The sequence below is a fragment of the Zootermopsis nevadensis genome, unplaced genomic scaffold (genome assembly GCF_977971745.1).
Source record: "Zootermopsis nevadensis isolate Lab colony 2312 unplaced genomic scaffold, Znev_1.0 Znev_ptg000085l, whole genome shotgun sequence".
Lineage (NCBI taxonomy): Eukaryota > Metazoa > Arthropoda > Insecta > Blattodea > Termopsidae > Zootermopsis > Zootermopsis nevadensis.
In genome coordinates this window covers 111,924-129,123 of record NW_028259216.1, presented here as the reverse complement: position 1 = coordinate 129,123, position 17,200 = coordinate 111,924, and the positions used below count along the sequence as shown (strand labels likewise).

At 35.4% G+C, this 17,200-nt stretch overlaps 1 protein-coding gene and 1 long non-coding RNA gene across 9 annotated transcripts in view; both read right to left on the bottom strand.

Moving 5' to 3' along the window:
- LOC147870877 (uncharacterized) overlaps positions 1-17,200 on the bottom strand; it is a 321,359-nt gene that overhangs the window by 215,968 nt on the left and 88,191 nt on the right. The gene's annotated exons all lie outside the window — the stretch shown is intronic.
- LOC147870885 (structural maintenance of chromosomes protein 6-like) overlaps positions 1-17,200 on the bottom strand; it is a 43,179-nt gene that overhangs the window by 12,211 nt on the left and 13,768 nt on the right. For 4 of the 7 annotated variants that reach the window (XM_087341726.1, XM_087341728.1, XM_087341729.1 and 1 more), the window contains one exon: positions 16,628-16,858. In XM_087341726.1, the coding sequence (XP_087197852.1) occupies positions 16,686-16,858 (173 nt within the window). In that variant the 3' untranslated portion in view covers positions 16,628-16,685. Of the gene's footprint in view, positions 1-2,986; positions 3,054-16,627; positions 16,859-17,200 lie in introns of all 7 variants that reach the window. The other 3 variants (XM_087341732.1, XM_087341725.1, XM_087341730.1) reach the window with 1 other exon arrangement.

Below are 17,200 nucleotides of genomic sequence, written 5' to 3'. Positions count from 1 at the left end.
AACACACAACACATTACACTAATCTAGCTCTAGTTATTCATCAAATAAACATGTGTTGTCTTCTCAATAGTGTTGTCTATCTGCTCATTGTTATCTTCCCCATTTAAAAATTCTTGTCTCAGTAAATTCAAATGTCCTTAACTCCATTACTTAGAACAGCAAAAATGAATACTCTTTGTTTTCAACGTGTGATGGTCTCCACTGAATGCAGGTGAAGTACTTCTCTGCATTATGAGATGTGCTGTGTCATTAGTACATACATCAGAAGCAGAAAAGAAATTTGGCACTGGTAAAACTACAAAATATATAACCCAAGAACTTTTCAGCAGCACAAATTATACTTTCAACAGACAGAAACATTTCAAATCATTTTTCAGAAATTTTTTTATAACATTGGAACAGCGCAGTTTTTAAATACAAAGCATGAGAGTTAACCACTTGACCACAACGTTTGGCAACATTGGCCAAAATTACTATCATGTCTGTGAGAAATTGCTATTTATGTATTTAAACCGATAAGCCAAAAGGTCCTGTTCACCAACATATCACATTTCAAGAGTGTATATTTAATGTGTGCTTTTATTATTAATGGAGGATGAAGTGGATGGGACATTTGGAACACGTGGGTGAGGGGAGGGGTTACAAGGTACTGGTTGGGAGGCCAGAAGGGAGCTGGGAAGACCCAGGCAGAGGTGGGAGAATAACATTCAGATGGACCTTAGGGAGATAAGAATCGATGGAGTAAACTGGATGCAACTAACTCGTGATAAGAAACCGGTCATGGGTTTTTGTAAACATGGTGTTGACCTACAGGTTCCACAAAGAATGTGGGCTATTCTTTGGGAAGCCAGATACAACCAACTTTTTAAAGAATAACCTGCACCATAGAGTGAGTTTCTAAGATAGCCTAAAGAAAGACAGATAAAGATGCTAAATGGGGAAGACAGGTAAAGAAAACATAACTATAATATTTGGTAAGATAGAAGAAATTAAGAAGAGGTATAATTTGGGCAATGCTTGCTACCATGCAGTTCAGCTACTTTTGTTTTCCTGTCTACTGTCTAAAACATAAAGATTAAAATACACAAAATGTTAATTTTACCAGTTGTTCTACATGGATGTGAAGCTTGGTCCCTCATATTTAGGGAATAACACTGATTAAGGGTGTTTGACAACAGGGTTCTCAGGAGAATATTTAAACCCATGAGAAATAAATTAGAAAAAGGCAAGAGAAAATTGCATTAGGAGGAGCTCCATTACTTATACTCTTTACTAACTACTTGGATCATCAAATTAAGGGGGTTGAGCTGGGAATGGCATGTAGTATGTATGGGGAGATACATAACTGGTTTGAAAGAATAAAGGTAAGAACCACTTGGAAGATCTAGGCATAGATAGAAGGATAATATTCAAATAAAGTTCAGGAAAACAAAGCATCAGGGTGTGGATTACATTCTTTTGATTCAGGATAGATACAGACTGGTGGTGGGATCTTGTGAACAAGGTATTGAAACTTCAGATTCCATAAAAAGTGAGAAATTTCATGACTGGCTGAGCACACTATCAGCTTCTCAAGAAAGACTTTGCTTCAAACAGTTAGTTAGTTGGTTGGTTGGTTGGTTAATCAATTAGTTAATTATTTAGTTACATAAAACAAAATAATAAAATTTTAGAGATTAAAGATTAATACAAAATTTGAGCAAATGTAATAGAAAAATATATTTTATATACGTATCAGGCAGAAAATATAAGCAGTATAAAGTCAGATGCCATATGTCAACCCTTTAAATGCTGCACATAAGACATCTTGGTTATATATCATACTAGAATAATCAAGCACCAAAGAAAATAAGTAAAATAAACTTCTCCTCTTACATCTTCATAGCTTTTCAGCAATATAAATTATGTCACCATGAAAACATACTGACAGAAAAAGATGATTTAAATAAAACCAGCATTAAGAAGGTTAGAGTATTACACAAAAGAGGAGGAATAACAGAACTCAAAATGTAAATGTACAGTCATAATTAGGATTAGAGGTTCTCACTGCAGTGAGTACAAAGACCACCATCTTCAGGACTCACTATGGAGGTAGCAAGGACCTCTGAAACATTGGTAGACTTCTACCAGACTACATGGTGCTATAACCCAGAAGACAGCCATCTTCATTAAGAAAATAAAAAATACTGTGTCATAACTAAAATTTTACCAATATGTAGATGCAGAAATATGCGGGTCTTCTGGACCAAAATGACTGTATACTTATATGTGTTGCCTTGAAAGCTACAAGCTTTATCTAAGCTAAAACATCTGTCACATTATTATTTCATATAGTAACACACAAATATAATTCTAAAAAGTGTTAGTACCCTCACACTGACTGGCTACAGAACAATCGTAACTCTAGCAAATGGCATGATGAATTATAGAGTGAAAACCTATGACTGATAAAAAATAATGGGGACCACTGGCTGCTGGGTAACCATTATGAGTAAGTTCGGAGGGATCACATTAAGATTCTGTTCATTAGCAACATTATCATTAAGATAAGAGTTTGGTGAAGTACCTCCAAACACTGGAACTCCAGTATTGCCAATATCAAGATTAACAATATCAAAAAACAGAGATGAATTTCTATCTTTAACCCCATTTGTATATATGCTAACTTGACAGCCTGGTTTGGATTTTTGAAACGACTGTGCCAACACTAGTAATTTTAAATTGGCCCTGTAATAAAGGTACAATACAGTTGTCACTTGTACCAACAATTCCAGTCTGCAAGGAAACACTACCAAAAGAGTTCATCTTATCCTGCCTGCAACATTGGTCTCAGATACATATGCTGGACTGTTCAAAAGAATAATGCAAGAAACACCATCAACTTGTCATGATAAAGTTTTACAGTTTGCATTAATCCCCCACCCCACTACTCTACCAGTACTGGCTCTGCCAACAAGTATCAATGGAGAGAGAAAGTCAAAATTACCAGTAGTTGATGTCGTCAAACTAGCCGAAGCCGTAGTAGAAGGCTGAGAGAAAGTGTACCCTGAAACCTGGAACACATGCACCAATGTACCAAAATTTAAAAAAAAGATAAATAAATAAAAATAAAAAGAAACTAATGTGCTAATTATAAAGTAAATTGTATCATTACCAACAAAAGATATAATATACTTGCACATGCATTAAATTAATGCACAGTTTTAAGAGTAGTCAGTATGTTCATAGATTCAAAGCTGTGGTCTTATGGCAGAACTGGACTCGAGGAACATTATGTTATGTACAAACCAAAACACAAAAACTTCCATGCCAAATGGCAAGTAATATTGCATATGAGGCATTCAAAAAATGTCTTCAATCTAGAAATCTTCTTTAAGTGGAGCCATATAAGTCGAAGTGTACAATATATCAAAAATATTAAAGGAGTCCCTGCACCTAAGTACCAAAAGTTAAGGCACGTAGGAGGAATGGTAATAAAGCTACATTCAGTCTTAACTTAAAAATTCAATGGAGGGAAGGGAACAGTTTAATGCTCTAGTGCAGCGTATCTCAACTGGGGTTCCGCGGAACTATGGGGTTCCACGAGAAATCACTAGGGGTTCCGCGAGAAATAGTGATGAATAGGCTAATCATATGTAAACGTATTTTTGAGTCATTTTTGTGTTTAATTTCATATTCGTCATTTTACTATACACGTACATCATATTCTTGGAAAATTCTTGGGTATTATAATAAAGTCTTCAATCTGTTATATCATTTAGAAGTATAATAATCATAGGAAATATATTTAGCGATATCCATACGGCGCCAGTGTGAAACCAGGAGCTGTATGTGGCGGATTCACGTATCATCAAGTGACTCAGTCGAGTACAGGACGCATGCATGGTCGCCATCAGTCCTGTCTGTGCTTTCTGGCGTGCAGGTACAGCCCCTCATTCACCCAGGTTATTTAGTAAATTTTACCCATCATTTAGGGATGTTATCTGGTTATATGAATTTTAAAAATTTAAGTATGTTTATGATTATTTTTGTTAATTTATGAGAAATTTGTGTGTGTGTTCTCTCTCTCTGTCTTCCAAAATTAATTCTTCTGTTTGCCTTTATTTGCTTCAGTTTGTTTTGTTTAAATTTTATTTATCAATTTATTTATCTTCTTTTTTACATTTTTTATTTTATTTTTTTTATTTTAGAGAAATGTCTGACCGTGCAATGTGGCGATTTTTGAAGAGGAAACATCCAGACAATTCTGAAGAGGCTAGTGATGAAGAATTGCAATCTCCTGACAAATTTCACTGCACTAGTGCACAAAAAAGGTTTGTCTTTACAATGAAAGTTGCTTATCAATGGGCTTTACATGGACTGGTGATCCAGGTTGTCCTATTCCATTGTGCCTCATCTGTGGCAAACAATTTTCAAATGCAGCAATGGCTCCAGCAAAATTGAAAAGACACTTCACGACAAATCACAGTCATATGAAAAATAAAAGTGCTGATTATTTTATAATGCTATTGGAATCTAAAAATAAACAGAGTACAGCTTAATAAATTCAGTGTCAGTTAAAAGGCTCAAGAAGCAAGTTATTTGGCAGCAGAAATTATTGCACAGAAAAGGAAAAGTCACACAGTTGGTGAGAACCTAATAATGCCAGCATGTAAAATTATAGTGGGTAAAATGCTGGGACAAGATGAGGTACGAGAAATTGAAAATGTTCCATTTTCAAACAGTACAATAAGTCGACGTATCGATGACATGTCACATGATGCTGAAGAGGTTTTGTGTAATAAACTGAAAAATAGCAGTTTTTCTATCCAGGTTGATGGGTCAACATATTTTACCAATAAATGTCACATTGTAGCTTTTGTAAGATTTTTCAATGAGGGTGAAATTCAAGAAAACTTTTTCTGTTGCAAAGAATTGTCTGAGACAAGCAAAGGAATAGATATATTCAATGTTTTGTCCCCATATCTGGAAACAAAAGATTCTCCTGGAAAAACTGTGTTGGCATCTGTATTGACGGTGCCCCATCCATGGTTGGCTCCATAAGAGGTTTTGTTTCTCACGTAAAACAAGAAAATGCTGATGTTGAATCAACACACTGCTTTCTTCACAGAGAGGTGCTGATTTCAATACCTCTTGGAGATGAATTGAAAAAATGGTTAACTTTATTAAACAAAGACCAGTTCACTCCACACTGGTTAAAAAGCTGTGTGGAAACCTGTACAAAGAGCACATAAATCTCTTGCTACATGCAGAAATCTGGTGGCTGAGTAGAGGAAGAATTCTAAATAGGGTGTTTGAGCTAAAAGATGAATTGCAGGAATACTTTCAAAAAAGCAATAAGCAACATTTTGCCAAGTGCACTGAAGATGAAAAATGGTTGCAGAGACTAGCCTACTTAACAGACATTTTGCATCACATGAATCAGCTGAACAAGTCACTGCAAGGCCCTGGAGAAATTATATTAACTTCAAGTGACAAGATTCTTGGATTTAAAAGAAGACTGAATCTTTGGAAAAATCATGTTGCAAAAGGGAATCTTGAGATGTTTCAATTACTGGTGGGGCTTAAAAGTAAAGAAGGATATCAGCAAATTTCAAGTCTTATTAAATCCCACCTGGAAGAACTGTTGATCAAAATCAAACATTATTTTCCTTCCCTTTCAACACAAGTGTGTGATTGGGTGAGGGATCCATACTCTGAATCTTCTGCTCATCCTGAGAACTTGACTTTAAGAGAAGAGGAAGAACTTTGTGGGCTGCAATCTGATCATACACTCAAGATGAGATTTACTGACCTATCCCTGGACAAGTTCTGGATTTCTGTGAAAGAAGAGCATCGTGCCATTCATAGGAAAGCAATAAATATATTTCTGCAGTTCTCAACCTCTTACATGTGTGAGCAAGCTTTATCTTATTTAACAAGTATCAACAACAAAGACAGAAATCGTCTCCTTTCAGTTGAAGATGAAATCCTCGTCTGTTTATCCAAAGGTCGACCCCGAATTAAGTATTTGTGTACCAAAAGACAAGCACAGGTTTCACATTAGAAAAGTAAATTTTATTATCTAAATTGGCTTCAAAAATATCTTTCCTTGAGACATATTTGTTCATATGACATTTTACCTTGATTTATCTTATGCCTTTTCAACACTGTCAATAAACAATTAAGTTATTGTAGTAGTTATTATCTGTTTTCATTCTGTTTATATGTGTTATATAAGATATTGGTTTATATATATACACACACACACACACACACATACATATACACACACACACAGATATGGGGTTAATTTTTTGTGTGAATGAAAACCTCCATATGAGGTCTTTTGAACAGGCAGTTTGACCTCAGTTTTTTTGTATTGTCAATAAACTTGAGAAAAACGGAAGTTATTTTTTGCTTAAACCAGTTATCAGAACAAATATATGATGTTTCCCTCATGAACTTTAAGTTTATAAAAGAGAAAGAAAGATATTAATAATGATATATAATAATTTTTATGTAGGGGTTCCCTGAGACATGAATATTATTTCAAGGGTTCTGCAAGGGTTAAAAGGTTGAGAAACGCTGCTCTAGTGACTTAAAGTCCAAGAAAAGATCCCCTGTCCTATTGGGTCCCAGAGCCAGTCCATAATTAAGACTGGTCATCCAGTGTGTGCAGGCAGTAATACAGGGTGCGGCAGAGCATGTTTTTCAAATAACAATAACTCAATTGATTTTCAAGTTAAAAAATTTTTAATTACACAAAAAGAAAGGTTTTAATATGCAGTTTTTGTTGAAAGTTTTGAATTACTTCCGAAAAATAACGCCCTTCCTTCTGCACGTACTCTTGCAGCCTCTCCTCGAAATTCTGCATTGCTCTTCCCAACATTTCTTCCCCCACAGTAGCGATTTCCTGGCAAATGGAATCTTTCAGTTCCTGGATGGTGCGTGGTTTGTTTCTGTAGACCTTTGATTTGAGGTAACCCCACAAAATAGTCACATACGGACAGGTCAGAGGAGCAAGGCGGCCACGGATTCACCACTTTTGATATAATTTTCAACGACAAACGCCCAATGCTCGCAGGTCCACGGTGCCATGGCTACTGTAACAGCATCATTTAAGCTGTCTACTAGCAAGGGGGCAGAAATCCCCCACCCTCCTCCTTGCCAAGTACTAGCCATTTGAAAAACATGCATTTCCTCTGCTGCACCCTTTATTACTGATGGAGCTACCCGGAATCCAAGAAAACAAACATATTGCATATATGTGTATTCATGAAGTCCTGAAGTATTTGACGACTTATTATCTCAAATACATTGTAGCTGGTGGCCATTAAAAGGTGCATCTCATTTACACATAATGCCTCTCTGCTGTGTATATGCAACCATTTCCCAAAAAGAAAAATTTCAGTAGATGTTGAGGAAATCAATACAAGGGCTCATACAGACAGAACTCTAAGCAAGAAAAATATCTTATGGGCACAACTTATCATATCTTTCAACTGACAAGATTGTGTTGCCACACATCACTGGTCTTACAAGATACACATATACTGTAATACACTCTGTCAGTGACAATATATAATATATGCTACTGCTACCCATTAGTGTCCATGTAGACTACTTGATATCACACCAACAGGATATGGTATAAAGAATGCCTTTGAAACTTTTGCAAACACATTTCCAATCTTATCATTTATAACTACAGTCCTTAACAGAAATGGCTCACTTATGATTCCTAATAGTTCACAGGGTAATTTTAGAGTCTTGATCAGCTGGTGGAAATGGTGATTGAAATACAGAAGCTTGGATAACAATTCTGATGGTACATATTTCATACACAAGATTTTATAATAGTGACCTTCTTGAAACTGGTAAATTTTGTAAAAATACTACACGACATAATACATATATTTTATAGATACCCACAACTTTTGTTTGGCATATTTCTTTCAGTTACCTTGTCGTGGTGGTGGGGCTTGAGTACCTCAGTGATCCCAAGAGCTATGCTGGTGGTAGCATAGCTACTGATAGGGCCTCCCTAGCCAGATTGATCAAGGGGGAGAGGTCAGACTAAGACAGGTACCCTGGCCCTCCAGGTTGGGGGGTTGGTCGCAAGGCTAACAACCTTGCACTGTAAAAAGGAATATGTTTTGAAACCTCAATCAAAGCCTCGGACAGACGGACCTAACAGAAGACGAATTAGCGAAAAGATAAGGATATTGAGATTGGTACGTGGAATGTTAGAACCCTTCTTAAAGCAGGAGCATTGTGAGTATTTACAGATCAATTAACTAAATATAGAGTACACATAACAGTGGTACAAGAAACAAGATGGACAAGTGAGGAAATATGGGACACAAAAACACACACTATCTATAGCAGTGGTAAAAAGAAAGGAAATAGAGAGGCAAGGGTAGCCTTCATAGTGGACAAAAGATTTAAAGGAAATGTGATGGAATTCCAACCCATAGATGAAAGACTATGCAAAATAACGATTAGAACCAAGTTGTGTAACCTGTCTATCATAAATGTGTATGCACCTACAGAGGATAAGGATGAAGCAATAAAAGAAACGTTTTATAATAAACTGGAGCAGATAATAGACAGCACACCATATAATGATGCCAAAATGATAGTGGGCGATCTAAATGCACAGATTGGTAAGGAAGAAATATACCAAGGAGACAATAGGGAAACAAAGTCTACATGACACATCCAATGATAATGGCCAAAGATTCATTGACTTAGCCACTAGTAAAAACATGATAATCAGCTCTACTTTCTTCCCTAGGAAACAAATACATAAATATACATGGAGATCACCAGATGGAATAACCAACAACCAAATTGATCATGTGTTAATAGACAAGAGAAGAGGTACAAGTGTAATAAATGTCCGAACATACAGAGGAGCAAGTTGTGGGACGAACCACTATTTAGTTAAAACAGTCTTCAGAGGAAGTATATTGAGACTTCCAAAGAATGGTACAGAGGCAGTGCAAAAAGTAAATATTAGTAAGCTAGAAGATAAGAAGACCAGGAAAACCTTCGTAACCAATTTAGAAGGAAAACTGGAAAGCATGGGATTGCAACAACCACAAGATATAACAAATGATAAGGGTACTGAGGAAATATGGGGAAGACTTAAAGAGAGTGTTGAAGAAACAGCAAAGGTCACACTCAGGACAGCACAATTTAATAAAAAGAAAGAATGGTTTGATGAAGAATGCCGAGAAGACATTCAAGAAAGAGATAAAGCTTATCAACAAGATTTAGCATGCCCAACCAGAAAAAAGAAACAAGAATTATAAGAACTGAATAAGAAAGCTCAAAACACTTGTCGCAGGAAGAAAAGGAAACACATGACAGAGAAATTAAGTCAAATTAATGAGAAACTTAGAATAGGTAACACATATATGGCGTACAAAGAAATAAAGAATATAAAAGAAGGGTTTAAACCAAGAACTAATATCTGCAACGGCAGGAAAGGAGAGCTGTTAGGAAATGGAAAACAAATCTTATCCAGATGGACAGAATATTTTGAACAAGCACTCAATATTTTGGAAACGGGAGGAATTGAATCAGAGACAGGTGAAGGATTAACAATCTGACATGATATAGAAGATACAGAAGAACAGCAAGCACCCACACTAACAGAAGTTAAAGAAACGCTTCACAAATTAAAAAATAATACAGCGCCGGGTATAGATTTGATACCAGCTGAAATCTGGAAATATGGAGGAGGTATGTTAATAACAGTGCTGCACCACCTTATAAACAAAATATGGAATTTAGAACAAATGCCAGAAGATTGGAAGAAGAGCATAATATGGCCTATATACAAGAAAGGAGATAAACAAAAATGTGAAAACTACAGAGGGATATCGCTGTTATGTGTGGCATACAAAATGTTTACAAACATACTGAAAGATAGGCTACAGCCATATGCCGAAGAGAATATCGGAGAATATCAGGCCGGATTTAGGAGAGGCAGGTCTACCATTGATCAAATATATACTGTAAAGCAAATACTAGAAAAATGCTGGGAAGGAAACATAGTGATAACACAGATATTTGTAGACTTCCAACAAGCATATGATTCCATAGATAGAACTAGAATCAGCCTTATAATGCACCAATTCAAGATACCTGGGAAACTAATAAGACTTACAAATATGACGATGGAAGACACTAAAGCACATGTGAAGATACAAAATCAACTGGGAGACAGCCTTACAATAAATCAAGGCCTCAAGCAAGGAGACGGTTTAGCACCACTTCTCTTTAATCTTGCCCTTGAGCATGTAATTAGAAAACTAGCAGTAGACACCAAACGCACTTTGGAATATAAAATGGTACAAATAGTAGGGTATGCGGATAACATAAATATTTTGCGAAGATCATTAAGATCAGTCAAAGAAGTAGTTGAAGTGCTAGGCAAGAAAGGAAAAGAAGTTGGATTACAAATTAACACAAGGAAAACAAAAACCTTAATACAAACAAGAAGGAGATCATTAGACCATCATATAAAGATCAAGGAACATGAAACAGAAGTGGTGCAAAGATTCACATACCTGGGAGTATGCATAACAAATAAGAATGAGGAACTATAGAAATACAAAGCGGAATTCAAGTGGCCAATAAAGCATATTTCTCGATTTACCACTGATAAAATTCCAAGGAATAACTAAGAAAGTAAAAATCACATTATATAAAACTTTCATCCATAGCATAATATCATACAGGAGTGAAAAATGGGTACGCAACCAGAACGCAGCAGATAAAGTTGATCTTTTTTTATGGAAAATCCTGAGGAAAATTTTCAGCCCAACACAAGAAGCAGGTGAATGGAGGATAAAAACTAATCAGGAAATCTATAAATTATATAAAGACATACCATTGTCACAATTTATAAAAATCAAGAGACTTCAATGGGCAGGTTACCTGATTCGGATGGACAACATCCGAATTCCAAAGATGGTATTCAAAGGTAGTGTTGGAGAAAGAAATCCAGTTGGAAGACCCAGGGACAGATGGGAGGATGCAGTTCAAATGGATGCCACACTGCTCCTGAGAATTAGAAATTGGAAGAAGGCAGCAGAGGATAGGACTGAATGGAACAGGAGAATTGAGGAGGCCATGGACCGAATACAGACCAGAGAGCCACAGAAGAAGATTTCTTTCAGTTACGCACTTAGAAAGATATAACCAAAAATGTGTTTACATCCATATAACAAATCATAATATGAAAAGGTAAATGAAACTTGCCGATGAAAATACTTGTATAATATAAGGGCCATATATCAAGAATCATTCATAAATATCATCAGACTGAAAGGGGTTCAATTAGGCCAAAAGGTAAAGTGGTCCTTCAAATAATTCAAACCAAACTAAAGTCTGTCACAAAATGCAATAGTTGTCATTTGGTTGCCAGATAAATATGACAAAAGTAAGAGATTCTGTTTCCTTAATTGCTTTTTCAAGATCCACCTAAAAGCAATAAACAGCATGAATAAAATTTATCTAAAACATATTTTGCAGGGCCACCTTCTTTCGTACAATTTCATGAACTATAGTACTTATAGCACTGAGGTTTTTAAACTTTACTTTGATAGATCATCCACTATAGGTCCATAATAACATTGATCAAAAAATCAATTTGAATGCACTGCAATTATTATCACAAAACTGTCCAAATACTACATGCATTTTCAATCAACTCTGGAGAGCTGTATGTAGCTGAAACTATGCATGGATCTGATTTAATAAAATTTGCTGTATGCTCTCATTCACTTACAGCAGGCAGGCATTTTGAGGTTCTTAATAGAAAATTGACAAACACATTTTATACCAGTTTTTTTTTTGTTTTGACCTAGTGCCAAGTACCTAGAGAAAATTGTGTCCCAGGTGATTAGGGCAAGTTGCAGAAAATATATAAAAATCACTTTAGAATTACATTTCTTCTTATTTTTACCAGATATCTCTATCCTATGTGAACTCCCATCATGCAAGTTGAAAGTTTTACTAATTACGAGACTAAGTGATGACTTCAGAATATAAATTACCAAATCTGTAATTATGTATACTTTATCATACCAAGCTTAATTAAACTCACCTGAAGACATTTTTAGCCACATTGAAGGGGTGGTACTTAATTAATAAAAGCACAATTTAGCAAGTGTTACATGGCAGAAAAGACACAGGTGACAACTGGAAATGTCCAAGACCAAGTTACTGAAAACCTTGGGGCCAGAAAAGAAGTCCATATAAAAATGACTGAACAAAGTTCAGTATAATTCACCAGTCAAAGACATAACCCACATTCTTAAAAATATAACTAGAAATCAGCACCAATTTGTATTGGACATGTACCATATTTACTCAAATACAAAAGTGCCTGCTTTCAAAATTAGGGTATATGTTATATTCAAGTACCCAGTTTCTAATACTGTCTTTTCAAGAATCAGTACGTGTATAGTTAGAATTTTGTTATTGTGATTCAGTCTGTAATATAAATCAAGTAAGATGAAGCCCTGTAAGAATGTTTTAGGAATAACATGCAAGACAATGTAAAGAGTCAAACCGTTTCAAAAACACAGGAAACAATTCTCAAGATGTCTCATGTACACAAAATAATTGTTCACAGAGTCAGCCCAACCAGCCACATTTATGAGTGAGCATCTGCAGTATTAATAGGCACATCAGTCACCAACATTACTCCATTCAGCAGCCATTTCTACAAAAGTACAGGCACTTCCTTGCAAAGTACAATTACAATTTACTCACCATTAGTGTTAATACATACACTATGTTCATAAGCCAACAAGCACATTTCTGGTATGAACATCTTAATTTAATACAAAATAATATGAAAGGAACTACTAAGATTATATTATTCAAAATTAAAGAAAACAAAAAAAATACAGAACATCAATATAATATCATCCTGAAAATTACAAAAATGTGGATAAAAGGCACATACCAATTTTCTCATGTCTAATCACCATACCATGACAAAATACAGAGGGCATGAAAGTAAAGATGCATACATTTTTGGCCTTGCTCTAACATGGAGGAAAGTGGTTAACTTTATGTTCTGAAAATTTTATTCTGAGAAAAGGGTCTCTGGTACTAAACATATAGGAGGTTTGATGGACCCCACAACATGTATGAATATGGGTTGAGAGAAAAATTCTGCCTAACAAGAAACAAAATCTAGTCACCCAGCCCAGAGTCAGTCTCTCTACTGATTGAATTACATCTCACACAGTGTTAATTAAACACTTCATCTAAAATGATTGAAATTTTTTATTTATCACATTGTATACTGTGGTCAGGTAAAACCTATGTACTGGCAAAACAATGCCACTACAATCTTCAGTACAAAGAATCATAATGCTTGTCAAAATGTTGGTTACATCCACGCTGGGGCATGGCTCCAACACGGGAACAAGACAACAAATTTGAGATTTTGTTCATTTTGTATTAAAATACAAATGCAAAATAGGTGAACAGTTGCTGTAATAACAAATCTGCAACATGTAAATGTTCAACAGTTACTTTATTTATGTTTGGTACCAATGCTGAACATGAATGAGTAAACTATGGAAATGGTAGCCAGCCATAAAACCTGTGCTGTCATAAAAATCATACATCTGCTGAATTGGTTAGGCTGTACATGAGCTGGTGACAACGTAAAAAAACTCAAAATGGATTTGTTTTTTAGAAAATATACCAAACCTTCTAATCTTTGTTGTATTACAGTTTTCCACCTCAGTTGTGATTACACAAGAGGAAAAAGACTGTAAGTACTCCAAGTATACTGCAGTGGCCTGTAGACAATGCCATTTTGTACAAATTCAAAATCAACAATAAACAGGAATTATAAAATTAATATAATAATAAGCATTATGGGGAAAATTAGAACATTATTTTTACACAATACAAAGTAAAATACAATTTATCTGCACAGTCAAGACGTACAAAGTGCTATGTGACATTTAAGGTTCTCATCAATGTCAGGAGCTATATAAAATTCAATCAAAATGATCCATTGTACTCAATGTGAAGGGAACTTTTTCAGTCATCAAAGTGGAGTAAAATGTTAAATAAACACAACAGTGACATTACATCAACTGGAAGTTATCATCAATTTCTGAAAAATGTGTTGTCAGTCCTCTGTATATAAAGTACAGTTGTACTTGATTTTGTATGAGTGAAACTTCAGTATCCAAATTTTAACCCCTCAACGCCATCCAACATTCACAGCATAACCAGCAGTTATTTTTTTATGCAATGTTGTTCATTCAGTATGAAATCAAGGAAAAAATTATGGGCTTTCATCTCACATATGTTTTATCACACTTTCATTTTCCTGTGGCGCATAAATTACAAATCTGTAAAAAAAATTCTCAGCCTGACTGTTTCGTATGTTACATTACAGTCAAATCCTGTCTCTACTATGGGATTTCTCATGAATTAAATGCATTAGATCAATATGAATCAAAACTTAGATTGACTACTTACTCCCTGCCTGTTGATCAAAACAAAAACAAAAATTGTTGAGTGTTTTCAATTACTGTTTCATGATCCAGACAGTGCTGCCTTGACTTAAGTATTTACAACATGAACTGGAATTTTTTATGGCTTCATCTTGACTCATAAAGGTATAATAAAAGTCTTCCAGCCACATACAAAACAATTACAATTCTGTATACAAATGCCTGTGTTGTGCAGTTAGCATGTACAAGCCTGGTGTCTACTAGCAGGAAGTGATCAGGTATTCTGAGTGATAAAGTGGGTTAATGTTTCTTGGCAGTGAATGCAAAGAAACTATCAGATTCAGTGTATGATATTGACAATGAACTGGATGACTGTACCCTTCTCGGTGTTGTGATGGGCAGTAACAGTGATTAAATTACTTAAGACTTTGTATGGGCAGACACAAACAAATACAAGGGACAAAGGAAAAATGTCATGGGTAGTATTGGGCCTCAAGGTGCTGCAAAACAAGTGAAAAAAATTGTGGATATTTTTTGAGTCATTTTGCAGCAGAGAACTTATAAAACTGTTGAAGAGACCAATAGATAAGCCAAGCAGTTTCTACTGGGGCATAAATTATCAAGCAGCTCAACTGCTAGGGCCTAGAAACCTGTGACTGAGGGGAAAATTTATGTTTTACTGGGCCCCTTTATGCTTATGGGCCTACCTACCAAGATCATATTTCCACAAGAAGGGTAATTTCTACACCAGGATTTGGAGACATTACAACAGCAGAGACAGAAACTATCTGTAATTATTTTGCATTTTACTAAAACTGAAACTGTCAACAGATTTCAAGGACAGAAATTTTTTTTAACATTCTTCCCCATAATTTCACATCTAAATAACAAATTTCAGAAACTGTATTTATCAAATCAGGATGTTTCAAATAAATGACTGATACTTTGAAAGGCTGTCTTTCAGACAGTACCTTCCTCCCATGGTATAAAAATTTTGAATCAAAACTTATGAGCTGTGTGACATTACTACTGCAGACTTGTGGTCCTTTCTTGTACATGCAGGCAAGGACATAGTCAACACCAAAGAAACAACAGCAATTAGTCTGAAACTGGCAGAGCCTGTACTGAAACAGGGATGGACTGTGTGGATGTATAATTTCTGTAACTCACCATATCTGGACAAAACAATGAAGACTACTACACAAGACAGACTGGATCAGTATATTAAACTGAAGAGAAAAAATGTTTCAAGACAAATGAGAGACACAAAACTGAAAGAAGGTGAATAGCACAGCATTCTGGCCCTGTTTCTGTCACAAAGTGGAGAGACAAATCTTCACTGATTTCTATGTGTCAGTCATGACACTAGGGCTGTTACAGTTAAAAGCAAAGAAATAGTCAAGCCCATTTCAATGTTAGATTACAATCAATGCATGTGTGGGGATGACTTGAAAGGCTGACTGCCGCACACCTATTTGATGGAGAGAAAGTGAATGAACAAATGGTATATTTTGCAAGCTTCTGAATATCTCAATTCTGAATGCCATGATAATATACATAAATAACGCAGGGAAAAGAAATGATCAGCTGTCATTTAGAAGGCAGTTAGCTACAAGACTTTGTGAAATGCGCTGGAACACAAAGTGCCAGTCTGACATTCTTCAAATAACTACTGCACCAAGCATAATTTATAGGGTAATAAATTCCGTTCCTTCATAATTCTTAAAAGTATACTGTGAAAAAAGTAATTCTGAAATAGTCTTATGTCAATTCTGTGCACTTCTCTGGACACAGTGTTAAAGTTATAAGAAAAAAATATCGTTTCTTTCAAATATTTTGCTGTTCAAATGAAATATTGCATTTTAAAGCTTTAATATTTAAATATTCTCTGCCTCCAAAACTGTGTAAAAATTAAATGTCCCATGGTGTTGAGGGGTTAATGCAAACCTGTTATAATCAGGTATGATAACTAAACATAAAAATAAGTGGCTTCAATCAGGAATTAAGTTTCCTGTATATTAATCCATAACAAAACACAGGAAGGATTTTTGATGACAAAATGTACTGTGTCACCAACAGCTTACCAATCAAGATACAGAGTATCTCCCAAAGTGCATTTCCTTCGCTGGTTAACTTACCAGGAGCATAGCACATCTGCCATTCCTTATCAGAGATACTGTCAGAGATCCAAAGTTTTCATGGCATTAAAAATGTTGCTTCCATAAAGAATTTGTACTTCTGAGAACTGCTACTGTTTAGGAATTCCCGGACATCTTCCCGATTCAGAATTGTTACGGGATTGTCAAGTTGTATGTTGAATGCTGAAACAATTTTGTCCAGTTCTTCTTTTTTCCTGGAAATTACTTCACCTGCAACAGGAAACAAGTGAGAAATGATATACACAGTAATGTAACCCACTGACCCAAATGTGATCAACTGCTACTCCAAACAAACTATTTCATTGAGACGGTCAGGACCTGGTGCCAATTTAACGTAGATGAAACGTGCAACGTGCCACTTACAGAAATCTTCAATATTTAAAAGCTGTAAATTTTGTAATATAGTAGAGTCAATCGAGACTATTAGTTTGAATGGAGTACAGTACATAAATTTTGTAAATCAACCTTCACCCAAGTTATTAATTCAATACATCAAGTAACGTGAGTTGAAATAAACTGAAACTTCCTATATAATACTGTATATGGAGGAAG